The sequence below is a fragment of the Oncorhynchus mykiss genome, chromosome 25 (genome assembly GCF_057628025.1).
Source record: "Oncorhynchus mykiss isolate SJ-2025 chromosome 25, ASM5762802v1, whole genome shotgun sequence".
Classification (NCBI taxonomy): domain Eukaryota; kingdom Metazoa; phylum Chordata; class Actinopteri; order Salmoniformes; family Salmonidae; genus Oncorhynchus; species Oncorhynchus mykiss.
In genome coordinates, this window is record NC_143046.1 from 49,623,900 (window position 1) to 49,643,783 (window position 19,884).

At 40.7% G+C, this 19,884-nt stretch overlaps 1 protein-coding gene across 3 annotated transcripts in view; it reads left to right on the forward strand.

The window, feature by feature from the left end:
• Positions 1–19,884, forward strand: part of LOC110505243 (CAP-Gly domain-containing linker protein 4) — a 97,405-nt gene that overhangs the window by 36,308 nt on the left and 41,213 nt on the right. For all 3 annotated transcript variants that reach the window (XM_021584347.3, XM_090220442.1, XM_090220441.1), the window contains 2 exons: positions 13,029–13,211; positions 13,627–13,761. In XM_021584347.3, coding sequence (XP_021440022.3) covers positions 13,029–13,211; positions 13,627–13,761 — 318 coding nt within the window. The remainder of the gene's footprint in view (positions 1–13,028; positions 13,212–13,626; positions 13,762–19,884) is intronic.

Sequence of the window (19,884 nt, forward strand, 5' to 3'; positions counted from 1 at the left end):
CTTGAACTTTGCGACCTTTTGCCACATTTCAGGCTTCAAACATAAAGATATAAAACTGTATTTTTTTTGTGAAGAATCAACAACAAGTGGGACACAATCATGAAGTGGAACGACATTTATTGGATATTTCAAACTTTTTTAACAAATCAAAAACTGAAAAATTGGGCGTGCAAAATTATTCAGCCCCCTTAAGTTAATACTTTGTAGCGCCACCTTTTGCTGCGATTACAGCTGTAAGTCGCTTGGGGTATGTCTCTATCAGTTTTGCACATCGAGAGACTGACATTTTTTCCCATTCCTCCTTGCAAAACAGCTCGAGCTCAGTGAGGTTGGATGGAGAGCATTTGTGAACAGCAGTTTTCAATTCTTTCCACAGATTCTCAATTGGATTCAGGTCTGGACTTTGACTTGGCCCTTCTAACACCCGGATATGTTTATTTTTGAACCATGCCATTGTAGATTTTGCTTTATGTTTTGGATCATTGTCTTGTTGGAAGACACATCTCCGTCCCAGTCTCAGGTCTTTTGCCGACTCCATCAGGTTTTCTTCCATAATAGTCCTGTATTTGGCTCCATCCATCTTCCCATCAATTTTAACCATCTTCCCTGTCCCTGCTGAAGAAAAGCAGGCCCAAACCATGATGCTGCCACCACCATGTTTGACAGTGGGGATGGTGTGTTCCGGGTGATGAGCTGTGTTGCTTTTACGCCAAACATAACGTTTTGCATTGTTGCCAAAAAGTTCAATTTTGGTTTCATCTGACCAGAGCACCTTCTTCCACATGTTTGGTGTGTCTCCCAGGTGGCTTGTGGCAAACTTTAAACAACACTTTTTATGGATATCTTTAAGAAATGGCTTTCTTCTTGCCACTCTTCCATAAAGGCCAGATTTGTGCAATATACGACTGATTGTTGTCCTATGGACAGAGTCTCCCACCTCAGCTGTAGATCTCTGCAGTTCATCCAGAGTGATCATGGGCCTCTTGGCTGCATCTCTGATCAGTCTTATCCTTTTATGAGCTGAAAGTTTAGAGGGACGGCCAGGTCTTGGTAGATTTGCAGTGGTCTGATACTCCTTCCATTTCAATATTATCGCTTGCACAGTGCTCCTTGGGATGTTTAAAGCTTGGGAAATCTTTTTGTATCCAAATCCGGCTTTAAACTTCTTCACAACAGTATCTCAGGCCTGCCTGGTGTGTTCCTTGTTCTTCATGATGCTCTCTGCGCTTTTAACGGACCTCTGAGACTATCACAGTGCAGGTGCATTTATACGGAGACTTGATTACACACAGGTGGATTGTATTTATCATCATTAGTCATTTAGGTCAACATTGGATCATTCAGAGATTCTCACTGAACTTCTGGAGAGAGTTTGCTGCACTGAAAGTAAAGGGGCTGAATAATTTTGCACGCCCAATTTTTCAGTTTTTGATTTGTTAAAAAAGTTTGAAATATCCAATAAATGTCATTCCACTTCATGATTGTGTCCCACTTGTTGTTGATTCTTCACAAAAAAATACAGTTTTATATCTTTATGTTTGAAGCCTGAAATGTGGCGAAAGGTCGCAAAGTTCAAGGGGGCCGAATACTTTCGCAAGGCACTGTATATGGGACTTTGGTGACAAAACGGATGGCACTGTGATAGCAAATTGGATGTAGTCTGAGTAGAGTGTTGGAGGCTATTTTGTAAATGACATCGCCGAAGTCAAGGATCGGTAGGATAATCAGTTTTACGTGGGTATGTGAGTAAGCCGATGTGAGTAAGATCTTTAGACAGGTCAACATTCACAAGGCCGCAGGCCCAGACGGATTACCAGGACGTGTACTGCGAGCATGCGCTGACCAACTAGCAAGTGTCTTCACTGACATTTTCAACATCTTCCTGTCCGAGTCTGTAATACCAGCATGTTTTAAGCAGACCACCATAGTGCCTGTGCCCAAGAACACTAAGGTAACCTGCCTAAATGACGACCGACCCGTAGCACTCATGTCTATAGCCATGAAGTGCTTTGAAAGGCTGGTCATGGCTCACATCAACACCATCATCCCAGAAACCCTAGACCACACTCCAATTTGCATACCGCCCCAACAGATCCACAGATGATGCCGTCTCTATTGCACTCCACACTGCCCTTTCCCACCTGGACAAAAGGAACACCTATGTGAGAATGCTATTCATTGACTACAGCTCAGTGTTCAACACCATAGTGCCCTCAAAGCTCATCAATAAGCTAAGGACCCTGGGACTAAACACCTCCCTCTGCAACTGGATCCTGGACTTCCTTTCGGGCCGCCCCCAAGGTGGTAAGGGTAGGCAACAACACATCTGCCACTCTGATCCTCAAAACTGTGGCCCCTCAGGGGTGTGTGCTTAGTCCCCTCCTGTACTCCTTGTTCACCCACGACTGTATGGCCAAGCATGACTCCAACGCCATTATTAAGTTTGCTAATTACACAAAAGTGGTACGCCTGATCACAGACAACGATGAGACAGCCTACAGTGGCTTGTGAAAGTGTTCACCCCCCTTGGCATTTTTCCTATTTTCTTGCCTTACAACCTGGGCTTAAAACAGATTTGTGGGTGGTTTGTATCATTTGATTTACACAACATGCCTACCACTTTGAAGTTGCAAAATATTTTTTGCAACAAGAAATAAGACAAAAAAGCAGAACTTGAGCGTGCATAACTATTCACCCCTCTGAAGTCAATACTTTGTAGAGCCACCTTTTGCAGCAATTACAGCTGCAAGTCTCTTGGGGTATGTCTATATAAGCTTGGCACATCTAGCCACTGGGATTTTTGCCCATTCTTCAAGGATAAATTGCTCCAGCTCCTTCAAGTTGGATGGGTTCCGCTGGTGTACAGCAATCTTTAAGTCATACCACAGATTCTCAATTGGATTGAGGTCTGGGCTTTGAATAGGCCATTCCAAGACATTTAAATGTTTCCCCTTAAACCACTCAATTGTTGCTTTAGCAGTATGCTTAGTGTCATTGTCCTGCTGTAAGGTGAACCTTCGTCCCAGTCTCAAATCTCTGGGAGACTTTAACAGGTTTCCCTCAAGAATTTCCCTGTATTTAGCGTCATCCATCATTCCTTCAATTCTGACCAGTTTCCCAGTCCCTGCGATTGATTAACATCCCCACAGCATTATGCTGCCACTACCATGATAGTGTTCTCGGGGTGATGAGGTGTTGGGTTTACGCCAGACATAGCGTTTTCCTTGTTGGCCAAAAAGCTATATTTTAGTCTCATCTGACCAGAGTACCTTCTTCCATATGTTTGGTGAGTCTCCCACATGCCTAAATGTGTTTGCTTAGTTTTTTCTTTAAGCAATGGCCTAGCTCTGTGGAGTGTACGGCTTAAAGTTGTCCTATGGACAGATACTCCAATCTCCGCTGTGGAGCTTTGCAGCTCCTTCAGGGTTATCTTTGGTCTCTTTGTTGCCTCTCTGATTAATCCCCTCATTGCCTGGTCCATGAGTTTTGTTGGGCGGCCCTATCTTGGCAGGTTTGTTGTTGTGCCATATTCTTTCCATTTTTTTATATTGGATTTAATGTGCTCCGTGGGATATTCAAAGTTTCTGATATTTTTTATAACCCAACCCTGATCTGTACTTCTCCACAACTTTGTCCCTGACCTGTTTGGAGAGCTCCTTGGTCATCATGGTGCCGCTTGCATGGTGGTGCCTCTTGCTTAGTGGTGTTGTAGACTCTGGGGCCTTTTGAAACTGGTTTATATATATACTCAGATCATGTGACACTTAGATTGCACACATGTGGACGTTATTTAACTAATTATGTGACTTCTGAAGGTAATTGGTTGCACCAGATCTTATTTAGGGGCTTCATAGCAAAGGGGGTGAATATATATGCACCACTTTTCCGTTTTGTAATTTTTTGAAATAAGTAATTGTTTTCACGTATATTACATGATATCCATATAATAATCAGTTTAAATTACAAGTTGTAAATGCAACAAAATAGGAAAACACCAAAGTGGGTCAATACTTTTGCAAGGCACTGTATAGGGAGGAGGTTAGTGGCCTGGCAGTGTGGCGCCAGGAAATTAACTTCTCCCTCAATGTGTGTAAGACAAAGGAGCTGATCGTGAACTATAGGAAAAGGAGGGTATCGATTGGGCTGAAGTGGAGCTGGTCGATAGTTTCAAGTTCCTATCACCAGCTAACTATCATGGTCCAAACACAAGATAGTTGTGAAGAGGGCACGACAACACATATTCCCCCTCAGGAGACTGAAAAGATTTGGCATGGTTCTCCAGATCCTCAAAAAGTTCTACAGCTGCACCACCGAGAGCATCCTGACCAGTTGCATCACCACCTGGTATGGCAAATGCTTGGCATCTGACCTTAAGATGCTACAGAAGGTAGTGCGTACGGCCAGTACCTCACTGGGGCAAAGCTAACTGACATCCAGGACCTACAGTTGAAGTCGGAGGATTACGTACACCTGAGCCAAATGCATTTAAACTCAGTATTACTGTCACGCCCTGACCTTAGTTATCTCTGTTTTCTTTCTTATTTTGGTTAGGTCAGGGTGTGACTAGGGTGGGTATGTTAGTTTTCTTGTCTAGGGTTTTTTATACAGTGCCTTGCGAAAGTATTCGGCCCCCTTGAACTTTGCGACCTTTTGCCACATTTCAGGCTTCAAACAAAGATATAAAACTGTATTTTTTAGGGGAAGAATCAACAACAAGTGGGACACAATCATGAAGTGGAACGACATTTATTGGATATTTCAAACTTTTTTAACAAATCAAAAACTGAAAAATTGGGCGTGCAAAATTATTCAGCCCCCTTAAGTTAATACTTTGTAGCGATTGGATTCAGGTCTGGACTTTGACTTGGCCATTCTAACACCTGGATATGTTTATTTTTGAACCATTCCATTGTAGATTTTGCTTTATGTTTTGGATCATTGTCTTGTTGGAAGACAAATCTCCGTCCCAGTCTCAGGTCTTTTGCAGACTCCATCAGGTTTTCTTCCAGAATGGTCCTGTATTTGGCTCCATCCATCTTCCCATCAATTTTAACCATCTTCCCTGTCCCTGCTAAAGAAAAGCAGGCCCAAACCATGATGCTGCCACCATCATGTTTGACAGTGGGGATGGTGTTCAGCTGTGTTGCTTTTACGCCAAACATAATGTTTTGCATTGTTGCCAAAAAGTTCAATTTTGGTTTCATCTGACCAGAGCACCTTCTTCCACATGTTTGGTGTGTCTCCCAGGTGGCTTGTGGCAAACTTTAAACAACACTTTTTATGGATATCTTTAAGAAATGTCTTTCTTCTTGCCACTCTTCCATAAAGGCCAGATTTGTGCAATATACGACTGATTGTTGTCCTATGGACAGAGTCTCCCACCTCAGCTCTAGATCTCTGCAGTTCATCCAGAGTGATCATGGGCCTCTTGGCTGCATCTCGGTACAGTCTTCTCCTTGTATGAGCTGAAAGTTTAGAGGGACAGCCAGGTCTTGGTAGATTTGCAGTGGTCTGATACTCCTTCCATTTCAACATTATCGCTTGCACAGTGCTCCTTGGGATGTTTAAAGCTTGGGAAATCTTTTTGTATCCAAATCCGGCTTTAAACTTCTTCACAACAGTATCTCGGACCTGCCTGGTGTGTTCCTTGTTCTTCATGATGCTCTCAGCTCTTCTAACGGACCTCTGAGACTATCACAGTGTAGGTGCATTTATACGGAGACTTGATTACACACAGGTGGATTGTATTTATCATCATTAGTCATTTAGGTCAACATTGGATCATTCAGAGATCCTCACTGAACTTCTGGAGAGAGTTTGCTGCACTGAAAGTAAAGGGGTTGAATAATTTTGCACGCCCAATTTTTCAGTTTTTTATTTGTTAAAAAGTTTGAAATATCCAATAAATGTCGTTCCACTTCATGATTGTGTCCCACTTGTTGTTGATTCTTCACAAAAAAATACAGTTTTATATCTTTATGTTTGAAGCCTGAAATGTGGCAAAAGGTCGCAAAGTTCAAGGGGGCCGAATACTTTCGCAAGGCATTGTATATCTAAGGGTTTTGTAAGTCTAGGGATATGTATGTCTATGGTGGCCTGAATTGGTTCCCAATCAGAGGCAGCTGTTTATCTTTGTCTACCATAGTGTATTTGTGGGTTCTTATTCTATGTTTAGTTGCCTGTCTGCACTGTCTGTATTAGCTTCATGTTAGTTCAGTGTTTCATTTCTTTAATAAATTAAGAATGCTAAGGTTACTATTGTCTATTTTCTACATTGTAGAATAATTGTCAAAACTATGAAATAACACATTTGGAATCATATGTTAACCAAAAAATTGTTCAACAAATATATTTTATATATATTGTAGAGTTTAGATTATTCAAAGTAGCCACCCTTTGCCTTGATGACAGCTTTGCATATTCATTCTTGGCATTCTCTCAGCCAGCTTCACCTGGAATGCTCTTCCAACAGTCTATAAGGAGTTCCCACATTGGCTGCTTTTCCTTCACTCTGCGTTCCAACTAATCCCAAACCATCTCAATTGGGTTGAAGTCAGGTGATTGTGGAGGCCAGGTCATTTGATGCAACACTCCATCACAACTCCTTCTTGGTCAAATTGCCCTTACACAGCCTGGAGGTGTGTTTTGGGTCATTGTCCTGTTGAAAAACAAATGATAGTTCCACTAAATGCAAACCAGATGGAATGGCGTATCGCTGCAGAATGTTGTGGTAGCCTTGCTGGTTAAGTGTGCCTTGAATTGTAAATAAATCACTCCCAGTGTCACCAGCAAAGCACTATAACACCACCTCCATGCTTCATTGTGGGAACCACATATGCTGAGATAATCCGTTCACCTGCTCTGCGTCTCAAGCAAATCTCTTCTTCTTATTGGTGTCCTTTAGTAGTGGTGTCTTTGCAGAAATTCGATGGCCTGTCTCATTTGAACCGTTGATGTTAAGATGTGTGTGTTACTTGAACTCTGAAGCATTTATTTGTGCTGCAATTTCTGAGGCGGGTAACTCTAATGAACATATCCTCTGCTGCAGAGGTAACTCTAGATCTTCCCAGAGTGTTTCATCTGAACATATGACATTCTCCCAATCTTCTTCTGGATCATCCAAATGCTCTCTAGCAAACTTCAGACGGGCCTGGACATGTACTGGCTTAAGCAGGGGGACACGTCTGGCACTGCAGGATTTGAGTCCCTGGCGGCGTAGTGTGTTACTGATGGTAGGCTTTGCTACTTTGGTCCCAGCTCTCTGCAGGTCATTCACTAGGTCCCCCCGTGTGGTTCTGGGATTTTTGCTCACCGTTCTTGTGATCATTTTGACCCCACGGGGTGAGATCTTGCGTGGAGCCCCAGATCGAGGGAGATTATCAGTGGTCTTATATTTCTTCCATTTCCTAATAATTGCTCCCACAGTTGATTTCTTCAAACCAAGCTGCTTACCTATTGCAGATTCAGTCTTGCCAGCCTGGTGCAGGTCTACAATTTTGTTTCTGGTGTCCTTTGACAGCTCTTTGGTCTTGGCCATAGTGGAGTTTGGAGTGTGACTGTTTGAGGTTGTGGACAGGTGTCTTTTATACTGATAATAAGTTCAAACAGGTGTCATTAATACAGGTAACGAGTGGAGGACAGAGGAGCCTCTTAAAGAAGAAGTTACCGGTCTCTGAGAGCCAGAAATCTTGCTTGTTTGTAGGTGACCAAATACTTATTTTCCACCATAATTTGCAAATAAATTCATTAAAATTTTTCTCATTTTGTCTGTCATAGTTGAAGTGTACCTACGATGAAAATTACAGGCCTCTCATCTTTTTAAGTGGGAGAACTTGCACAATTGGTCGCTGACTAAATACTTTTTTTTCCCCACTGTATGTTAATTGAGTTTTCTGATGTTTTGAAAATGGCACCCTGCACTTTCACTGGCTGTTGTCATATCATCCCGTTAACGGTATTTCAGCCCAAAGAGGTTAAACAAGGCTTACGGAGACTTGCAACAGCTTATGGAGAAAGACACCAAACTTGACCTCAATTCTATTACCTTGTCTGACTATTGGAGGAAAGGCCTAATCCCCAGAGGACTCCGTATTATGAAGTTTCCAGCTAATGGAGCACAAGGTGAAACTGAATTTAGAGATAAATGGGAGGCTATTCTCAACAGCTGTTATTTTGACCTAATGCTACTTCTAATATAAACATTTAAAAAGGACAGACAAGTAGTCCAAACAGAAATTGAATTAGTAAAAATGGAAAATCACACAACAGTGACAATTCTAACAAAGCACAATTTGATACGATCTTGAATGAAGTCTATTGTGATGGCAAGGTCTTTGCCTGGAGAAAACCAACCCACAAGAATTCAGAATCGCATCCGCAGAGGAAGACTTGATCTGTTTCTTTGAACTTTCCAAGAGGTGACGATGAGCATCACCCCAGACACTCAGAGGCCAGCTCCTCCCAAGATTTTTTAGACCATGAAGAGGAGCCACACAGGTTCCTCAACGAGAGAGGGAGAGGACGCGGAAGCGCCTAACACGGAGGGGAGAGGAAGAAACCAAGACAATCCAACCACACGGAGCAGGACCAGAACAAGCCTGTGATCTCCATTTCTGGAGAACCACTTTCTGATGATTGTGTTAAAGGTCTTGTCTAAAGGATTGTCCTTTACACACACATACTCAACTAATTCATTAAATTCAAAGATTGACCTATTTTGCAAAACATCTATCCAACTACAGACACCAGTGTCTCAGGTCGGTAGTTTCTGTGCCCTCAAAAACACATTTTAAGCCCAAGTCCACATTTTGTCTCATCGTCCAGAATGCCACACTAAATAAACTTGCCAAGAAAGTGCATTTTGATGTGGAGAATCTGTTTAAAGGTCAAATGGACTCTAACCAAACACAACGTAATCTTTCTAATACAGTTCAATCATTGTCCAAAAATGGACGGTTTGTGGTTAAAAAAAGCAGACAAAGATGGCGTTACAATAGTGTGGTAAAGACAAATATGTGACAGAAGCCTACCGTCAATTAGACAATGATGAATTCTACCAATCTCTTACCTTCAACCCTACAGAGGACCTAAAAACTGAATTGAAAGGGATCCTCACAGAAGCTAAGGAGAATGGCTACATTTCAGACAATTAGTTCAAATTTATTTTCAATGGCAGTCCGCTTATGGCTTATTTTGACCTTCTTCCAAAGGTCCGCAAGAATCTTGAAAACCCCCCAAGCAGACCCGTCATTAGTGGTAATGAAAGTCTGACAGAACCCATCTCTAAGTACATTGATTACTTTAAGCCTTTTCTGCCATCACCCCCAGCCTATCCTCAAGATACCACAGATGTGTTGAATAAAATTAAGGAATTGAACAATATGGGTACAGCTTCCTTTTTAGTCAACATGGACGTGGAGTGTCTATACCATTAAACATGAACAAGGATTGGTAGGTATGCACCATTTCTTGAGTACCCGGCCTGAGACCCAGATGCTTCCTACATAATTAATTGTCTCACTGACTGAATGGACTTAATATCCTTGTCTTTCAGGACCGTATTTTTAAACAAGTCAAAAGATGTGCCATGGGAGCATGCTACAGCCCTTCCTACGCTGGTTTGTACTTGGGTAATTGTGAAAATGACTTCATTTTGGATCCTTCTAATAACCAGTTCTTTGACCGGATTATATGGTTGGGACTCTATATTGATGATGTTTGCCTGTTCTGGTCCGGCTCAGAAGATTAACCTATTTCCTTCCACCAATAACAGCATTAACCCTAACATCAAACTAACTATGGAGTACAGCAAGGATAACATTACTTTTTTGGACTTTGACAAACATGTAAAAGGTTGTTTGCACACATCAATCTTTAGTAAGCCTACAGATGGGAATATCATTCTGAGGGTAGACAGCTTTCACCCCAAAAGGCTAAAAGAGAACATTCCATATGGCCAATTCCAAAGAGTCCTCAGAATTTGCGATCTGGAAACAGACTACAGTGTCAAATCTGCTGAATTGGAGAATCACTTCTTGAATCGTGCCCTGAAATATACAGGTATATGGGCCGGACGACTTGACAGAGAGAACTTGTTGCGTAGGGGAGTGCCTCGTGATACATCAGAGAGAGTGTACTTTGTTACAAAATACAGCACTGAAGCAGAGATCATTAAAAATAATTGGAGAATCATCCAAAGCGATACACTACTACGCCAAGTCTTCCCAGAGCCACCAGTAATAAGCTTTAAGAGATGTCCTACCCTAAATGACAAATTAGTCCACAGCTATCTTCCTGGTGACTCTCAAAAAACGTTGCTAGATCACAAACCCAGGGTCTCTTTTAAATGCAACCATTGCAGAAATATTTTACAGAAAAAGTATTTTGTTGACACAGCTTCTAAAATATCAAGTCAAGCATTTAATTAACTGCAAAACCACTGATGTCATCTACATGTTGGAATGTCCACAGTGCAAGGTGTTCTACATTGGACGGACAAAGACCGCCTTAAGACCGCTTAGCGGAACACAAGTACGTCATACGGGTAGGCAATAAAGACTACCCCATGGCAAGGCACTACAATTCCTTACACCATGGCAACCCTGCCTCCCTACAAGCTATAGGTATTGATCATGTTCCGGCCTCAATTAGAAAAGAGGACCGTCTTAAACAGCTAAATCAATGGGAGCGTTTTTGGATTTACAAACTACAGGCCACTAAGTACCCTGGTTTAAATGAAGATATGGATTTCTCACCTTTTCTGCGGAGTCGTGATAGATCCATTTCCTGTCATCTAGTGGACATTTTGCTCTATTGCCCTCAGCTATGTTTAGACTGTTGTCCATGTTTGCTGTGTTCTAGTGTACTATGGAATAGATGGCTCTCCTATTCTTGGCACTTTGCCCAGTCATATGTAAGGTTAGAACTACCTTTCTAGGCGTTTTGATGCTTGTAGCTTGGAGTAGATTTTTTTTGATAACATATCTACAGTATTTCACTTTTTAATGTGTAAAGTATTGCTAACTAGGTGTTGTTCAATCTATTTTGTAACCACTCCCTCTTCAAATTGGGTCTGATTAGACAAATCTGTTCAAAAGGGGACATTGTATTAACATTTCTTTGTACTCCCTGACGGTCATACAGTTTAAATGCGTCTGATTTTTAAAAATCTCTCTGGGATATGGGGCAGTATTTTCACGGCCGGATGAAAGGCGTGCCCAAAGTAAACTGCCTGCTACTCAGGCCCAGAAGCTAGGATATGCATATTATTAGTCGATTTGGATAGAAAACACTGTGAAGTTTCTAAAACTGTTTGAATAATGTTTGTGAGTATAACAGAACTGATTTGGCAGGTGAAACCCCGAGCACAATACATCCAGGGAAAACATTTTTGAGGTCAATCTGTTTTCAATGGCAAGCCCGTTTTAATAGAAATATGCTTGCAGTTCCTATGGCTTCCACTAGATGTCAACAGTCTTTAGAAATTGGTTGATGTTTTTCCTTTGAGTAATGAAGAAGTATCCCTTTCCTTTCTGGGAGTCGAGCCAAGTGGACTCTTTTGTTTGGGGCGCACGACCTGAAGCTCGCTCCACTTTGATTTTATCCGCTATTGAACACAGTTTATCCCGTCTTAAATTTGATCTGTTATCTACTTTTTAAAATACCTAAAGTTGGATTAGGAAAGTTGTTTGAAATGTTTGGACCAAGATTACAGGTAATTTATTAGATAATTTGTAGTCATGTTGGGCGAGTTGGAACCAGTGTTCTTTCTGAATCAAACGCGCCAAATAAATTGACATTTTGGGGATATAACGACGGAATTAATCGAACAAAAGGACAATTTGTGATGTTTATGGGACATATTGGAGTGCCAACAGAAGAAGATCTTCAAAGGTAAGGCATGAATTATATCGTTATTTCTGAGTATTGTGTTGCGCCTGGCGGGTTGAAATATGATTGTCATGTGTTTGTTTGTTGGGGTGCTGTCCTCAGATAATAGCATGGTTTGCTTTCGCCGTAAAGCCTTTTTGAAATCTGACACGGTGGCTGGATTAACAAGAAGTTAAGCTTTATTTTGCTGTATTGCACTTGTGATTGTATGAAAGTTAAATATTTCTAATAATTTTATTTGAATTTGGTGCTCTGCCATTTCACCGGATGTTGTCAAAACGATCCCGCTTACGGGATTTGATACATAATAAGTTTTTAAACCTTTGTTTCCGTTGAACATGTCATACAAATAAAGGCATTTTAATTAATAATATGAAGAGTGCCTTGGTCCTCCTTTCTTTTTGAAAACTATGTTTAATTTATCTCTGGGACCCTCAGGATGACAAATCAGAGCAAGATTACTGAATGTAAGTCACATTATTTACCTTCAGAGGTGAATGTATCAAACCAGTTGCTGTGATAAAATGTTTTATTGTTGTGCACAATCCTCAAACAATAGTATGGTCTTTTTTTTGCTGTAATAGATACTGTAAATTGGACAGTGCAGTTAGATTAATATCAATATACGTTTTCTGCCCATATAAGACATCTATGTTCCGGAAAGTTAGCTGTTGTTTACAATATCATTCTAATCACATTATCGCATATTGAGCCACAACAGTACCGGTTTAGGGACAACGATAAAATTGACACAATGTCGATCCATTTAAGCAGGCTCTGAATTGCGTGCTTCATGGGACCCAGGGAATGATATAGATCTCATGGCAGACATGATAGAAATGGATGGTTTGGAATTAAGATTGTAGGCACACACCCTGCTGTGTGATTTAGGGTGTAGAGAAAGAGCACTTCCTCTGTACATGTCTTGCAAGCTTCGGTTGGAAGCTTGATGCACTGCTTGATCAAAGTGGTGTGCAGTGACTGATTTCTGGTAGTTTTCCTCAAGGCCTTACCACATTCATCTAAATATTGTCTTCTGACAGCATATCTTGTTTTTCCCATTTATATTATTTTGCTTATGGTGAATTATTAACTTTTACCTCTTCGCTAACTGTCCACTCCTTATTTTCCTCCCCCAGGTGCTCTCTCTCGTTCCCTCTCTTCCTCTTCATCCTCCCTGGACTCCAGACATGGCCTGACCGTGCAACCTCGGCCATTTCCACGACAACGGCCTCCCGCAAGGCAGCGGCGGGAACGGCTTCAGCCCAGCTCCAAAACCATGCCCCCTCCGACCCGGTCTAATCCCAGCCCCAGCCTCATTGGTACTGCACTTTCGTGTCATAATTTCAAACCAATGAAATCCACCTACGTTGCTTTGAGTGATATCCATGTACCTTATATGGTGGAACCAGTTTAAAGTCGTAGAGGAGCCTTCATTTCGCTCTCTGATCCAATTATTAGTTAGTTACATTGACAATTGAGAGTCACATCGATTAGTGCGCTCTTGCGCAGTATAGCCGATAATTACTTTAGTATTGACCTTGAGGCCATGGTTATGTTGAGAGCTGAAATTACTATTATTATTATGTCCAGGAAGGTGCTTGAATAATAAGTCATAATTATGATGGTGTTATTAGTGAACATGATGGTGATTATTTTAATGGCTTCCCTGATGTTACAGCTGCTTACGGTGTTGGTAAAAGCATTAATATTCTTTCTCCCCCTCCCATGTTCCAGTACCCCGGAGCCGGACTCCCTCGGCCAGTAGCTCCGTGTGTGACGGGCCCGAGGTGCGCCTAGGGGAGAGGGTGTTGGTGGTGGGCCAGAGAACAGGGGTGGTCCGCTTCTACGGCAAGACCAACTTTGCCCCAGGTCAGATCACTGTCTATTCCCCAAACCCACTACACACATCATGCTACATCCACTGGTAACCATGAGAACTGGCATAATAACTACCATACTAACAGGGTTGCGGTCAATTATGTTTCAATTCAGTCAATACGGAAAGTGTTATGAAATGACGGAGTCACCCATGATTCACCAAACAATATTTTGAAAGAGGAAGTTACGTATTTTAAGCATGTTTTCATTTCAGTCTCCTCCATATCCACTATGAAGGTGGATATGTGAAGGTCAAATTTCAGAGGAGGAACTTCTTGATGCAATTAAAGCCTTTAAGTCTGGTAACTCCAGGGCTGGATGGCATACCCGTGGAGGTATACAGTGGCTTGCAAAGGTATTCACCCCCTTGACATCTTTCCTATTTTGTTGCCTTACAACCTGGAATTAAAATAGATTTTGTGGGGCGGGGGGGGGTTGTATAATTTGATTTACACAACATTTCTAGCACTTGAAGATCGAAATATTTTTTTATTGTGAAATTAACAAGAAAAAATACAAAAAAACTGAAAACTTGAGCGTGCATAACTATTCACCCCCCCCGAAGTAAATACTTTGTAGAGACACCTTTTGTAGCAATTACAGCTGCAAGTCTCTTGGGGTATGTCTATATAAGCTTGGCACATCTAGCCACTGGCATTTTTGCCCATTCTTCAAGGCAAAACTACTCCAGCTCCTTCAATTTGGATGGGTTCTGCTGGTGTACAGCAATCTTTAAGTCATATCACTGATTCTCAATTGGATTGAGGTCTGAGCTTTGACTAGGCCATTCCAAGGCATTTAAATGTTTTCCCTTAAACCAGTCGAGTGTTGCTTTAGCAGTATGCTTAGGATCATTGTCCTGCTGGAAGGTGAACCTCCGCCCCAGTCTCAAATCTCTGGAAGACTGAAACAGGTTTCCCTCAATAATTTCCCTGTATTTAGCTCCTTCCATCATTCCTTCAATTCTGACCAGTTTCCCAGTCCTTGCCAATGAAAAACATCCCCACAGCATGATGCTGGGTTTGCCAAAAAGCTCAGTTTTAGTCTCATCTGACCAGAGTACCTTCTTCCATATTTTTGGGGAGTCTCCCACATGCCTTTTGGCGAACATCAAACATGTTTGCTTATTATTGTCTGGACACTCTTCTGTAAAGCCCTGCTCTGTGGAGTGTATGGCTTAAAGTGGTCCTATGGACAGATACTCCAATCTCAGCTGTGGATCTTTGCAGCTCCTTCAGAGTTATCTTTGGTCTCTTTGTTGCCTCGGATTAATGCCCTCCTTGCCTTGCCTGTTCTATAATTTTTGGTGGGCGGCCCTATCTTGGCAGGTTTGTTGGTGTGCCATATCCTTTCCATTTTTTAATAATGGATATAATGGTGCTCCGGGGGATGTTTAGAGTTTCTTTTATTGTTTTATAACCCAACCCTGATCTGTACTTCTCCACAACTTTGTCCCTGACCTGTTTGGAGAGGTCCTTGGTCTTCATCGTGCCGCTTGCTTGGTGGTGCCCCTTGCTTAGTGGTGTTGCCGACTCTGGGGCCCTTCAGAACAGGCGTGTATATATACTCGGATCATATGACAGATCATGTGACACTTAGATTGCACACAGGTGGACTTTATTTAACTAATTATGTGTCTTCTGAAGGTAATTGGTTGCACCAGATCTTATTCAGGGGCTTCATAGCAAAGTGGGTGAATACATATGCACGCAACACTTTTCACATTTTTTTTTCTAAAAATTTTTTCAAACAAGTTTTTTTTTTTTTTTTTTTTACTTCACAAATTTGGACTATTTTGTGTATGTCCATTACATGAAATCCAAATAAAAATCTATTTAAATTACAGGTTGTAATGCAACAAAATAGGAAAACCGCCATGGGGGTGAATAGTTTTGCAAGGAACTGTACCAATCTTTTTTTCGAATAACTCAGAGGACTGTGTTATGTTTTAACCACTCGTTTTTACTGAAACAGGGTCCAAGTGGTAAATATAAAGATCTAGTCCATTAAAAAAAATTGAGACCTGAATTACATAGAATTAAAAAGGTGTCGGATATTATTCATCCTAATCAGACATGTTTTTTACATGGACGATATTTTGATAATGTAAGTACTGGAAACAATAGAACACTAATGAAAAACATGGAAAACCAGGCCTGGTATTCATAGCTCACTTTGAAAAGGCTTTTGATGAAGTTCTACTGGAGTTTATATATAAATGCGTGGAATATTTACATTTTTGAGAATCGCTTATAAAATGGGTTGAAGTTATGTATAGTAAATAATGGCTACTTTGAGAAGTGTCGGAGTAAAACAAGGTTGTCCACTATCGGCATATCTATTTATTATTTCCATCGAAATGTTAGTTGTTTAAATCCAACCGATCCAACAATAATATCAAAGGGTTAGATATCCAGGGCATTAAAATAAATGTAATTGTAGGCTGATGTTGTCTTTTAAATCCATATTTTGGATCCTTCATAGATTATCTAGTTTTTCTAACCTCTCTGGATTACAACCAAATTATAATAAAGTGTACTATATTATGTATTGGATCACAATTTTTTTTAAACTTTTACATTATCGTGTAGTTTACCAATAAAATGTTCTTATGGTGATGTGGACATACTCGGTATACATATCCCGAAAGAGAGAAATTATCTTAATAGAAAGGTAGCAAAGATAGATAAGATCTTGCCTCCTTGGAAAGGAAAAACCTGTCTGCCTATGGAAAAATCACCCCGATTAACTCTTTAGTCATGTCCCAGTTTACCTGTTTGCGTATGGTCTTGCTTATACCAGTTTTATTAATTATATGAGCTAAAAATATTAAATTTTATTTGGAATGGCAAGGCAGACACAATTTAAAGTTTTTAGTTTTTAGAATATGAATTTGGAGAGCTGAAATTCTTAAGTATTAAAGCGGTGGACTTCTCACTGAAGACGTCAGTCATACAAAAGTTATACTTAAATCCGAACTGGTTCTCTAGCAAATTAATAAGAATGTCTCACCCCATGTTCAAGAAAGGCCTTTTTTATAACCTCTTACTTTTGGTTATTTGAAAATGAAATAATCTCCAAAATATTTTTATTTTAAAAACAAGCCATAGAAAGTTGGTTGAAATTTCAGTTTAATCCACCAGAAAACACAGAACAAATAATGCAACAAATATTGTGCTTAAACTCAAAAAAAGGTATAATCTTTGTAAAGGATATCATAAATAGGACTTGTCAAGTTATGTCACACATACAGCTAACTAAAATATATGGAAATGTCTGCTCTACCCAAAATTACAACCAACTAATTGCAGCATTACTGCAAATATGGAAGAGGCAAGTGGAAGAGGGAAAAGTAAGGAACTTCTCTGCCGGCCCTGCATTAAAGACCAAAATTGGTTAAATAAAATAGTCATGAATGAAAAAAGTATACCAGTTTAATTTAAGGACCAAAAAAATCACAACTTTGCCATATAAACTCAGCAAAAAAACAAACGTCCTCTCACAGTCAACTGAGTTTATTTTCAGCAAATTTAACGTGTAAATATTTGTATGAACATGACAAGATTCAACAACTGAGACAAACTGAACAAGTTCCACAGAAACTTAACTAACAGAAATGTAATAACGGGTCCCTGAACAAAGGGGTGGTCAAAATCAAAAGTAAGTCAGTATCTGGTGTGGCCACCAGCTGCATTAAGTACTGCAGTGCATCTCCTCATCATGGACTGCACCATATTTGCCAGTTCTTGCTGTGAGATGTTACCCCACCCTTCCAACAAGGCACCTGCAATTTCCTGGACATTTCTGGGGAGAATGGCCCTAGCCTTCACCTTCCGATCCAACAGGTCCCAGACGTCCTCAATGGGATTAAGATCTGGGCTCTTTGCTGGCCATGGAAGACCACTGACATTCTGTCTTGCAAGAAATCACGCACAGAACGAGCAGTATGGCTGGTGGCATTGTCAGGCTGGAGGGTCATGTCAGGATGAGCCTGCAGGAAGGGTACCACATGAGGGAGGAGGATGTCTTCCCTGTAACGCACAGCGTTGAGATTGCCTGCAATGACAACAAGCTCAGTCCGATGATGCTGTGACATACCGCCCCAGACCATGACAAAACCTCCACTTCCAAATCGATCCTGCTCCAGAGTACAGGCCTCGGTGAAACGCTCATTCCTTCAACAATAAACCCAAATCCAACCATCACCCCTGGTGAGACAAAACCGCTACTTGTCAGTGAAGAGCACTTTTTGCCAGTCCTGTCTGGTCCAGCAACGGTGGGTTTGTGCCCATAGGCGACATTGTTGCCGGTGATGTCTGGTGAGGACCTGCCTTAAAACAGGCCTACCATCCCTCAGTCCAGTCTCTCTCAGCCTATTGTGGACAGTCTGAGCACTGATGGAGGGATTGTGCATTCCTGGTGTAACTCGGGCAGTTGTTGTTGCCATCCTGTACCTGTCTCGCAGGTGTGATGTTCAGATGTACCGATCCCGTGCAGATGTTGTTACACGTGGTCTGCCACTGCGAGGATGATTAGCTGTCCTCGCTGTCTTAGGCGTCTCACAGTACGGACATTGCAATTTATTGCCCTGGCTACATCTGCAGTCCTCATGCCTCCTTGCAGCATGCCTAAGGCACGTTCACGCAGATGAGCAGGGACCCTGGGCATCTTTCTTTTGGTGTTTTTCAGAGTCAGTAGAAAGGCCTCTTTTGGTGTCCTAAGTTTTCATAACTGTGACCTTAATTGCCTTCTGTCTGTAAGCTGTTAGTGTCTTAATGACCGTTCCACAGGTGCATATTCATTAATTGTTTATGGTTCATTGAACAAGCACTTGAACAATGCCGAGAGTGTGCAAAGCTGTCATCCAGGCAAAGGGTGGCTACTTTGAAGAATCTCAAATATAAAATGTATTTTGATTTGTATAACACTTTTTTTGTTAGTACATGATTTCATAGTTTTGATGTCTTCACTATTATTCTACTACTATGTAGACAATAGTAAAAATAGAGAAAAACATTTGAATGAGTAGGTGTTCTAAAACTTTTCACCGGTAGTATGTATTTACAAAGAAATATGTGGGGGATTGGAAATGATGCAGACCATTATATTGATGGAAGCTACAATCTTTCTGCAATCTAAAAAGTGTTCTGAAATTCTACTGGCAAACGCTTACCTACATACACAAATCTATGGGGCCAAAGGTAAAATCCTTTAAGTCATTTTTATTTTGTGCAAACTGCCACCTAAAGGAAAGACATTGGGCATGGGTGTGGTTACCGCATAATTACAATACAGTGAGCTCTAATAGTATTGGGACAGTTACACATTTTGGGTTTTAGCTCTGTACCCCCACACTTTGGATTTGAAATGATACAATGACTATGACGTTATAGTGCAGACTGACAGATATAATTTGAAGGTATTTTCATCCATATTGGGTGAACTGTTTAGAAACCAAAGCACTTGTTATACATAGTCCCTCCATTTTATTGGACCACAAGTATTGTGACAAATTCACTGCTGTGTATTAAAGTAGTTAAACGTTTAGTTTTGGTCCCATATTCCTAGCACTGTTAACATCAAGCTTGTGACTCAGCACTTGTTGGATGCATTTGCTGTTTGCTTTGGTTGTTTTAGATTATTTTGTGCCGAATAGAAATTTATGGTCAATAATGAATTTTGTCATTGGAGTCACTTTTATTGTAAATAAGAATATAATTTGTTTATAAACACTTCTACATACATGTTAATACGACCATGATTACAGATAATCCTGAATAATTTGTAAATAATGATGAGTAAAAAGGTTAGATGCACAAATATTACCCCCCCCCCCCCCAAAAAAAAATGCTTACCTCTTGGGGTATGATATTTGTGTGTATTTATTATACTAAAGGTGAGGACGCTGCATTTCACATTTACTTAACTTTTAACTGCATTTGTTGATAACTAATCGAAAAAAAATACTCTGGATACATTCAGTAACATGATAAGAATATTCTTTCAACATTTGGGGTAGGTGCAAAATAAGAAAAAATAATTTGTAGCATTACACAGTTCCTAGTAATTTCAATGCAATTTTGTGACTCAAAGAAGAGTCTTCAACTATAAGGT